Source organism: Echeneis naucrates, chromosome 6 (assembly GCF_900963305.1).
Source record: "Echeneis naucrates chromosome 6, fEcheNa1.1, whole genome shotgun sequence".
Lineage (NCBI taxonomy): Eukaryota > Metazoa > Chordata > Actinopteri > Carangiformes > Echeneidae > Echeneis > Echeneis naucrates.
The window spans coordinates 10,017,038-10,027,907 of record NC_042516.1 but is presented as its reverse complement, the minus strand read 5'-3'; the positions used below and the strand labels follow the sequence as shown (position 1 = coordinate 10,027,907).

The 10,870-nt window shown below is 41.1% G+C and overlaps 1 protein-coding gene across 1 annotated transcript; it reads left to right on the top strand.

Moving 5' to 3' along the window:
• The first annotated feature begins 4,751 nt into the window (after window positions 1-4,751).
• Window positions 4,752-6,186, top strand: nrsn1 (neurensin 1). Its single transcript, XM_029503759.1, has 5 exons — window positions 4,752-4,850; window positions 5,110-5,202; window positions 5,361-5,479; window positions 5,798-5,985; window positions 6,068-6,186. Exons 1-5 carry the CDS (start codon window positions 4,752-4,754, stop codon window positions 6,184-6,186), a joined length of 618 nt encoding a protein of 205 aa, XP_029359619.1.
• Window positions 6,187-10,870: the final 4,684 nt, after the last annotated feature.

The window sequence follows — 10,870 nt, the reverse complement described above, 5'->3', positions numbered from 1 at the left end:
TGTTAGTCAAATTTCTTGCTTGAGTGCCTTGAGTCATCTGACGCAGGCATTCCTGCCTCTTTCTGGCCTTTTCATATGAAGAGCACTGATATAAGTAGGGGGCAGCACGGCGACATGGTGGTTAGTGTTGTTGCTCCACATTAAGAAGGTCATGGGTTTGGTTCCCGGGCCTGAGGCCTTTCTGTGTGGAGTTTGCAGGTTCTCCCCGTGCTTGTGTGTGTTTCCTCCCATCATCCAAACATATTATTCATTCAACCACTCATCCGTTTCTGGGCCGCGGGGGTTGCTGGAGCCAATCGCAGCTCACACAGGGCGAGGGTGGGGTCCACCTCGGACAGGTCACCAGTCCACTCACACTCACACTTCAGATCCATCATGTTTAGGTTAACTGGTGACTCTTAATTGTCTGAGTGTGAGTGGCTGTTTTTCTCTGTCTGTCTCTGTGTGTTGGCCCTGCGATAGATTTCAGACCTGTCCAGGGTGTACTCCGCCCTCGCCCAAGATGTATAAATTAATGATTTAAGTAGGTTTCTGCCAAACTGCACTAGTCATTTTATTGATTCAACTATCTTGCCTCAGTCCCCCAAATATTGTTTGTCTGGCCTGAAACGCCTGCCCAGAGCAACCAAGTAAAGATTGACTGCCGGTGGGTTTTGCCTCTTGAATCTATTTTGGGTTCTGGATCTTTCATCCAGGAATATTCCCACTCGCTTAACAGCCATTGAACATGAGTAAATGTTGATTGATGCTGCCTATGGTGCCAGTGGGAGTCAGTCATTGAAGCTGTCACACACTGTCAAAACCTAAGAGAGGGAATAAATATTGGAGCACTAGTTAATCATGTCCTTATTTTAGCAACTTACACACACACAAAAAACACAAAAGACACAAAAGAGGCCAAGATCCTCAGAAAGATATTATCAAACTAAAACTCAAACTAATGCATCACACATGAGTTTGAGGACCGTAAATCTTAATGAATAAAACATTAAAATAATTCTCACAGAGCTGTGGACTTGTCCTCATCTTTTATTGAACGGAAATTTTATATCCGAGTCGTGATGTGCGTTTTTCTCCGGGGTCATACCTTCCTCAAGAGGAGCACTGAAACGGTGACGAACACTTCCTTTAGCTCTGTACGTCACTGACAGCCCTAAAAATAGACTGTTGTGGAATGTGACGAATTCAGGAAAATGTTGTGTGTGTGTGTATGATTTGCACTATTGTGTACCTGATGTAGATTTGGAGGCATGACTCAGACACCATTTCCCCCTCTGACTTTGTTAACTCTTCATTTGTGAATCCATAAGTGGAACCTGGCTGAAAGTGGCTTCATATCCATTCAACAGAGCTACTGACAGTGTCCATTTTGTATTCAGCACGTGTTTGTGGGTCAAACTGAATGCATTTCTGTATGCACTTGGCTCTACAATTTTATCCACTCAGCTATTAATCTCTGAGTGTTGAATCTTGAATGAATGTCCTCCTCTTCAGGCCGGTGCCTCCATCCTCCTCATGCCTGGTAATTTATATTGGCCATTGAATCATAATATATTGTCATGGATTGTGACGCCTGCGCAGTAGACGGCGTGAAAATCTGAATCATCGATGGCAAGATAGGGAGAGAGAGAGAGCGAGAGAGGTGACCGTAGAGTGATGGGACCCGGCTGAGGGAACAGCAGCGAGTGATCACTCTCCGAGCTGGGAATGACAGGTAAATAACGATTTGAATCATTTTTAATAATATCTCAGCGCCACGGCAGTCGCCAGTGATTGCTGCTTTTATAAATAACTTCGCAGGAATTCATGTTTCCTGCAGAGAATCTAACAGCGGTGTCATCCGTCCAGCGCTGATCTCAGCCTGCACATCTGAAAGTAGCTCCGCTGTTGGATACTGACGTTGAGCAAAATGTTTATTTATAACTTTGGACCACCGTTTCTTTTTTTTTTTTTTTTATCGACTCGTTGATTTTTGGATTCATTTATGATCGTTTCGTTTCACCCCTCACCCCCCGTCCTAAGGACCTGTAGATTAGATGCCCCCCCCCAGAGTATGAATATTTCTCAGGTGTTTTAACGCAGAAGTCCACATCTCCAAGTTCGAGACAGCAGCGCGTGTTGCGTGTTTATTTGCGTCTCCTTGTGCGTGTGTGTGGTTGTTGGTGGGGGGGGGGGGCGTCCTCAGACTGGCGTCACATGTTACGTCTGTGTGTTTTCCTGCTGATGGGGGGCTGGACGGCAACAATGGCGCTCAGCACCACGGCCAGTTCCCGGCACCGTGTAGGTTAGACGGCGTCACCGTTTCTCAGCTGCGTTTATCAAACATCCTCTGGCAAGATTACACTCAAGTACATGGCTTTCTTTGATCAAAACTATTATTTAATCTCGGTCCAGACGGGTCGAGGTTTATAGAAGGTGCAGTTTTGTTTTAGTTCCAGCGAAGGATGCACCTGAGCAAGAGACAAGATGACCTTTCAGGAATCAAAATGTGCAACTGTGAGCTTTTAGGTCGTCTGAAATGCGTATTAGAGCATTTTCACATTCGTTTAGTTAGGACTGATTGCTGTCTATTTCAGACAGTCAAATGTCTCTATGAGGTTTACCAATGTACAATGGATGAATGACCCCTGCCTCCTCAGGTCAAGGTTAGCTATTCTTCCCCGTAATTCTAACTCAATTATGATTAAACATGTCCAGTTTTAAGAAATCAAGCCTAAAACATGGAGAGTGATTGCAAATTAATCCACCATGATTCCATTTTTGAATTTTACATCATGATCATGATATAATGATCATGATAGAAAGGTTAAACATTCTTGGAAATGATAAAGGGTAGAGAGACAGTTCACAACATGTGGGCTGGACCACAATTTCATGAGAGTTCTCAGCAGTTACAAATTAAGCAGTAATGTGATTAACATGGCATACTGGGACACAGTGTTCCTCATCTTAATGCAGCATTGCACCCGTAACATTCATATTATGATTTTTCAAAAAAATTATGCCACTTTCCATAGGTCACTCTGTGAATTCAGGTTCAGTAATTAAAGACACGAGACACCCACCATCTCATCGTCTCAGTGAAGGGGACATCTACAAGGACATTCAGACAGAAAAATACAGGGGATGCAAAGTGCATTAGCAACACATTACCTTTGTCTTGCAAACACTGAAATTACTCACCATTTCTTGATTTTCAAAATAAAGATTTCATCTTTGTGCTGATTGATATCAATCCAATAGAACAAATGAAACCCATATCAAGTATCTAAGGAATGATTGTGCTTGTTGAACAGATTGCAAAGCCTTTTGGGGGTAAATTGTGGTTTGGGGCTCCATAATCAAAACTAACTTGACTGGGTATGACTCAAATATCAAATCACAAGGTACTGTGCAATGTCCTCTACAGATCAGTTGATAATAACATCTACACAGTGCTGCCACACAGACTAGAAGTGTGTATTGACATCAATCGCAATACAAAGAGGCTCTTTTGCCACTCCCCTTCACATTTTCCATGATGTCACAATAAACATTATTACTGTCCAGTTTGCATCAGCATATTGTAATACATCTATTTTGCCCAAGAAGTTCTCAGAATAGTTCACTATACATTTGTGTTTCCAGATAGAAGAGGTTGGAAATTGGAAATTGGAAAAGTCATCTGCTTCAGTAAATAGAGCTGATTTACATACCTGCCCCCATGAAGCAGAAATTAGACTAAGCCACTTTCTTTTGTCTCAAAGATATTTTTGTCTGCCGTTTTGTCACATGTCAGGAGGTGACAGAATTATTGATGTGGAACCATAATATGTTGTAAAATAATACTTTACTGGGCTTCTTCTTCTTTTTGCCAACACAATGATCAATGTTCTATTCCCTCTACTGCTCCTCAATCTATTTCTGTTGTGGTGCAACAGAAACTGTGGTTGAAATTTAGTGCCTGCTGCCATAAACTTGAAACAGAGCAAAGTGTGTTTGTGTAGAGTTACTGAGCCGTGTAATGGTGTGTGATATTGAGATGGATACTGAGGGAATTGCACGCATGAACATAACATAACTTTTCCTCAAGCAAATGTTTTTGTTTTTTTTTAAAGATGGATATAATGGTTACCTAAAAGAAAATGAGTACAGATATAGTACATGACCTGATGCATATACAGTTGCAGTAGAAAATCTGGACAATCCTTTAATGAGCTTCATCTAAAAGCATTTAAGCGCTGTAAAAGTCCCTCACGTGACAGCATTCAATCAACATTCTCTTAATTTGCATCTTGCAATGTGAAACAGTCTAAATGATGTATTAGTATTATAAAAAGTGTGTTTAGATGTGAGTATTTCTGCATCAAATACAATATGAAAAGTAAAGGAAGTTAATTCTGTGCATGTCAGCGTGGTCCGTACTCCACCATGACAATATTCAATCTGAAGGGAACTGCTATAATGTTTCACGGCTTATTTCATAATAGCAGACAAGGAGAATGCATCATTAATCTCAATGTACTGAACCACCCTTGCCTTTCGGTACAGCATTACATAACTTTCTGGCACTGTGTGTGCGGGTTCAAGCTTGTGTCTACAAAATGTTAAATGTAAAGTGGAGCTGCGTGGACATGTTTAGTGGCGTTTGTCCACAAAACTGCGTGGGCGGTTTCTCCAGGCAAGTGTGCAGTCATGCACTCATGCATTCTTGCATGTGTGTTTGTGTCTGTGTGTGCACGTGACCTCAAGCAGGTAGACCGATGTGAAGGATGACGTCTTGCTCAGAGATCTGTGGGTCGGACTATGGCGAGCAAGTTCAAGCCAGTGGAAACTGCCAGCAGTATGGAGTCCGATCCTACCTACACCAGGTGCAACACGAATACACACACACAGTTGTATACTCACACAGAGAAATGTTAGTGCAGATGATCCTAACACAAAAATATCAGCCATTTCTCACAGAAGCCCTTTGTCTTCACCGCTTCATGTCATGATCACTACCCCTCTCTTTTTTTAACCTTTCAGATCTTGATCTCTTGCAGCTCTCAGTGTCTGTGTTTGAAATGTGATTAAAAACAAAACAAAACAAAAACAAAACCAAAAACATCTCTTTCATCCCTTATCCAGTTCTATGAGGAGTGCACGGCTTCTATCTGGGAACGTGATGAAGATTTTCAGATTCAGAGATCGCCTAGCAGGTGGAGCTCTTTACTCTGGAAGGTGAGGTCAACCTTCAGATGCTCAATGTGAACAAAAACCAAATCTTACCTGCTGCAAGAAGCTGCAAGCACAGACCTGGAATCAGAACAACATTTTGATTTTATGATACAGAACATGACAGTCAATTTTTTTTTTTTTTTCCTTGTTTTTCCTACCAGGTCTGTCTCGCGTTCGGCACCCTGATCTTGTTCACAGGCCTCATTGTTGTGTTGGTGGGTTATGCCACTCCAGCCAGGATCGAGGCATTCGGCGAGGATGATCTCCTTTTTGTTGACAGGTATAGGAACAATACAGAAATATTACCTCCAAGCTATAATCATAATGACATCAAAAAATACAATGGTTTAGCAAGACATCCAGTTGACAACAGATTGGATTTTTGGTTGAGTAGTTTACAGGAGTTTGAACAGAGCAGGAGGAACTATGAAAACATTGTACACCACCACTCCAAACTTCAATCCTAAATGATTCATCTGATACGCAAACCTTACTTTGTGACTTTTTGGCCTCAGAGTTTCTCAGATTTTTTTGTTTTTTTGTTGATATTACTCTCCTAATCAAAGCTCTGAGTCAACCACTCCTTTTTCTTTCACAGCCATGCGGTCAGTTTTAACCATGCCCTGGATGTGTGCAAGCTAACTGGTACTGTGCTGTTCTGTGTGGGTGGCACCTCCATGGCTGTGGGCCTCCTGCTCTCCGCCTTTGCCAAAAGTTACTCCAAAGAAGAACTGTACCTGCAGCAAAAGTTTAAGGAGAAGTTGGCTGATCTGCACGCAACAGTTGGTAAGACTTCTTTTGCTGAATTGCTGTCACACTGAGAGTGTACTTACTGTTTTACGTTAATATGGCACTGCTTTTCTCCCAGGTACCCCCATAATGAGAGCGCCCACCCCTGGAGACGGAAAAGTGCCAGTCACACTTTCCAAAATCCAGAACATCCAGCCGACGACCACAAAATCAGAAACCGGACACAAGTCCAGATGAAGGCATCAAGTGAAGAAGTGTGTGTGTGTGTGTGTGTGTGTGTGTGAGGATCAACTGGAGAGCTGACTGTGTGCGAGCGTGCAGGCGTGTGCGTATGACGAGCTACATGTGCACTGTTTTCTTTTGAGACGTCAGCTACACCCATGTTCTTTATCTGTATTTGCTGTGTTTGGCAGTTAAGTTTGATTTTAAGGTTAGACAACTGCAGTCAACATAGATGAACAAAGTTGAAGTCTTTTATTGTGTTTGTCTCTCCTTTTTTTTTTTTTTTTTAAATAGGAATCTAACAGAGCACATAAAACAGTCTTACACAAAACAACAAACCACAGGAACAAATCAATAAAACACAGCTGCTAAACAATGCCATCATAGTTTCCATAGAGCGGTTTTCTGTTGAGAAGTTTCACATTTTGTAACCAACAAAGAGGATGTTGTTGCTGCAGGAGGGCGCCAAGCAGCAGACGCAGTGCTGTTTGAAGTTAGCGGTGATTGGGCCGCATTCACAGAAATGATCAAAAGAAGCACAAAACAGAGCAATCATTATCTCTGCCCAGTGTCAAAAGGGACACCAGAGGATGAGTGTTTGTATGTACAGAATACTTCATGTGTAATGTGTCTACATGTGCTTTGGCTTGTGGATAATTGTCAGCTATTGCTTACCCACAGCAACAAGCCAGGAGTGGTCTTTGCTCGAGGTTCACACATCATCAAAATAAATTAAACACAAGCAGAGACGGACAGACCTTGATGGTCGATTTCCCACTGACATTTTCATGTGTCTTGTTAGGACTCTGACCTCGTGTCCGTCAGTAAATCCGCAGACAGGATCAATAGATTAGTCCAGACAGACTGATGAAGCATCACCTATTCTCACTCTTTATGCGCACACTCGCCACGTGACAAAAACAAACAGGCAGCCATCCACCTCTCCAATGAAACATGCACATTTCTGCAAGTATTTGAACCAAGATATTGTGAGTTTCCTGCCATGAGTCAATAACCCAGAAATGTGCAGGCTCTGCATGTTTAATAGGGAGCTGGTGTGAGGATGCATGAAAAGAAACAAACAACGCAGGTGCGTTAGATAACACAGAGGATGAGAGAGAGCTCGGTCAGCTCTCCTGTGAGATCCCATCAGCAACATCAAGCTTTACAGTGTTCATTGTTTTCAGACATTGATGAATCATGGCTACTGAACAGGAAGTAAATCTGTAAAATTGGTGAAGTGTGGGATTATTCGAATATATGTTTTTGTTTACAACTTGCACATTAAAGCAGAAATCACCATCAGGAAGGTTTTCATTTTATAAAAGCTTGGCACAAGGTCAAGCTCACATACAAGCACAAAAAGCTGTTAATGGTCAAGCTATTGAAAATTCTTTGTCTCTGTCTTTGTCTTTTTACCTTGTGTTAATCATTTTGATTGATTGAACACAGATACAACACTCTGTTCCAAAGTCCAAGTGCCATCAAGCTACTTGTCTCCTGCTGCATGTATCCTCTGCAAATCAAAGCAGCAACCACGTTGGATACTTACTACATAACATAAACTGCTGTGGTGTTTGCGTCACTACACACCACACGTAGCTAGAACTATGAAGAACAACATACTAATAATTAAAACAAGTACAAGGAACAAACTCAACCACTGTTGAGCTGCAAACATACATTTTAAGAGGAAAAAACCACGCTTCTATAAACAAACCTTGAGGTCAAAACTTCAGTAAATAGTCAACAAATGTGTTACCTGCTGTGAATTGTGATTCTATTTGTTTTTTTTAATCCTTTATTAGACAAAAGGTTAATTCTTTGGTACTTTCCAAAATCCAAAAGGAAAATATTTAAGCTCAGAATTTGAAAAATATTCTGACCTCATGTTCCTCTGGTTATATCTTGAATTGTCTCCTGTAACATTAACCCCCACCCACACACACACACACACACACACACCCTAACTGTAATTGTACTTACCTAAGTCTGAATTGGATAAAGAATAAATATATATCAATGTCTATATACAGTATGTCTATTTTTTTTAAAGAACCCTATAAAACTGAATTATCTGGAGCTCAAAATGTGTGAAGGAATTATGAATTTATCCTCATAACTAAACGCACACTGAACTATTCACAACAAACAAACAGAAACAAAAAGATCGTCCTATATGCAGTCAGGTTGTGATTGATGATATTTTATAGATAGTAACACTTACAGCACCACATGAACCACTGAGCTAACCAACCCTCCATTAGTGTTTTACTGGAGAACATTTCCTCAGGCATCTATGTGGTTTTATTGTTTTACTTCCCCACTTTTTCCTTAAAAAGTCACTGCTTTGCTGTTCTGAATTACAACAAAGAACTGACAACTTTGACATATCCACCCTTGAGTGTTAATGTCAACGTTGAAGCAGCATCTCCTTCGTGCTTGAAGATAGTGTTTTTGTTCATGAGGAGACAGAGGAAGCAGAAAACAGAGAATGAGTAATGACAGGATTGGTTGTTAATGATAAAAGATTCCAAACTCTTTATGATGTGTCCCAAAACGCTAAACCGTCATTTCATTGCGTAGGAGCTTGTAATCAATCTGAAGAGTTATATAGGTAAAGGAAGTGTAGACAAGTGTCTGTGCTATTTGGGGCCCTATTAACACGCACACACACACACACACACACACACTGAGAACGGCCATTGTAGGAGAGAAGACAGAATTGATGATAACTCCAGAAATAGCATCTTGAGGATCATCACCCCAGCTAGTCAGACTGCATGACTCACACACACACACCAGCCGCCGCCGCCTCCTCCTGACTTTCTCTGCATCGCTTGCTCTTTGCTCTCTCCCTCTACCTCATCCTTTCTCCTCAGCCATGTTCTCCCTCTCTCATGGGAGGGTGACTCACAAACACACTGAGTGCATGAATCCCAATTTGAACAGCTGCAGGGATGAAAGTGGCTCCATAGACGCTGAAATAGATCACAGTTCACACTACAGTTTCCTGCTTGTGGATGGCATTTTGTACAAGTTTTCGTCATGGCGAAACAGGAATGACTGAATGAACGTGAGAGGTCTAAGAACATATGGTTAGTGTTATTTATATACATTTAATTGATGGATTAAGTGGTGCATTTTTTTGTGTGTAAATTTTTGATGAAAATCTCCCTTGTAAAAATAAAAATATCCTGGGCTGAAATTTCAACCCATGTAGGCACTTGGATCTTGTTCAACATTAATATCTCACACACACGTTATGTTTTTGTGCAGTCTAACAAATTGCTGATAAACATGGAGACACCGAGTTGAATACAAGAGATGGGCTCTTTTGGCATTCATATGAACGATAGAAACACCATTTGCTCTCTTCCTAACATGTACTTGCCTTTAGCTCTAAGGATCCCTTATCCCAGCCACATGATACACATCGCTGTAGCTGCCTGCATTCAGAGCTAATGCCTGACAAATCGTTACATTATCTCACACTATGTTCTCCTGTTGAGTCGTATGAACTCGATGGGGGTTAGTTGCATGTAACATTAAGTAAAACCAATAGTGAAAATAAGACTTCAAACTGAAATCACACTGAGAGAAGACAGTGTGCTGTAGAGTTTCACTTTAATCATATAACCAGCCAGCACCTGAGTGCTGATATTGGCTGTGGAGGGAGAGTTTTTCCTCATAGCTATTTCCACTTACCAGGGGTGGATGACTGAGATACTGAGTATAACTAAATCTATGTTATCCAATACTCATGTTGTTGTAAATACAGAGTAATATAACAACAGGCAAACCGTTTTACTGCATAAATGTACTGGGCCATCGCAGTTACTAGTTTTTGTGTTAAAACAGGAAAAATCTACAAGCATTCAAAACATATGCAAACTTAAATTAACACAGCAGAAGAAGTTACATTTGGTTTGACACATTTTACTTCTTTAGATTTTACATGTAAATTATTCATGCAGCTTTTTAACTTAAAGAAGCTGTAAAATTACCAGTCTAGAAGAAAGGGTTACTTTGGAGTTCATCAAACTTCATTTTGTTACTTGCCGAGAGCCGTCTCCATTGATGAATAACCTTTGTCTCTGCAGTCCCTTTTCCACTGATCCAAAAAGCCACGACTGTAACACTCTAACGCTAACGCTAACATTTGACTTTTGCCAGAAGATGGAAAAGGCTATAATTGGCATTCAGTCCTGGGTGAAATGAGTCTACAATGGATCTGGGTATTTCTCAGATCCAGCTCCTATCAGCAAAGATGGCAACCCAACACTTGGATGAACTTACCAATTTTCACCTCTTTCCTTTCCTGCTGCAATGTCTTTCACAGTCACCTGCCCTTTGCAGGGCTACTGAGTCAGCTGAAGCCTTAATACAAATTTGAAAAAGGCACACTCACCGATCTTACTGTCTCACGCAGAGGCTCTGACACTTTTACAGGAGGGTTAGGGTTGGGATGATACAACAGATCTGTTTTATTAGTTTACACAGCAGCTAGCAGCTCATTCTTTCTCCACTGTGTATGCGTTCCTCACTTGACCTGTCAGAGGAAAATTGGTGAAAGTGGATTTATCTAAATGAAAAAAAATTTCATTTGGTGGAAAATAAGTATATCGTATATTTTCTTCTACTGAAGTTAGCTGCTGGTAGGGAATAGGCAAACCTGTTGTCATGCATACGCAACGAT

Excerpts from the sequence above, each read along its gene's own strand:
- nrsn1 (XM_029503759.1), top strand. The coding sequence starts at position 4,752 with ATGACGTCTTGCTCAGAGATCTGTGGGTCGGACTATGGCGAGCAAGTT. Across the intron at positions 4,851-5,109 it reads TCCGATCCTACCTACACCAG|TTCTATGAGGAGTGCACGGC; the intron begins GTGCAACACGAA and ends TCCCTTATCCAG. Across the intron at positions 5,480-5,797 it reads GATCTCCTTTTTGTTGACAG|CCATGCGGTCAGTTTTAACC; the intron begins GTATAGGAACAA and ends TTTCTTTCACAG.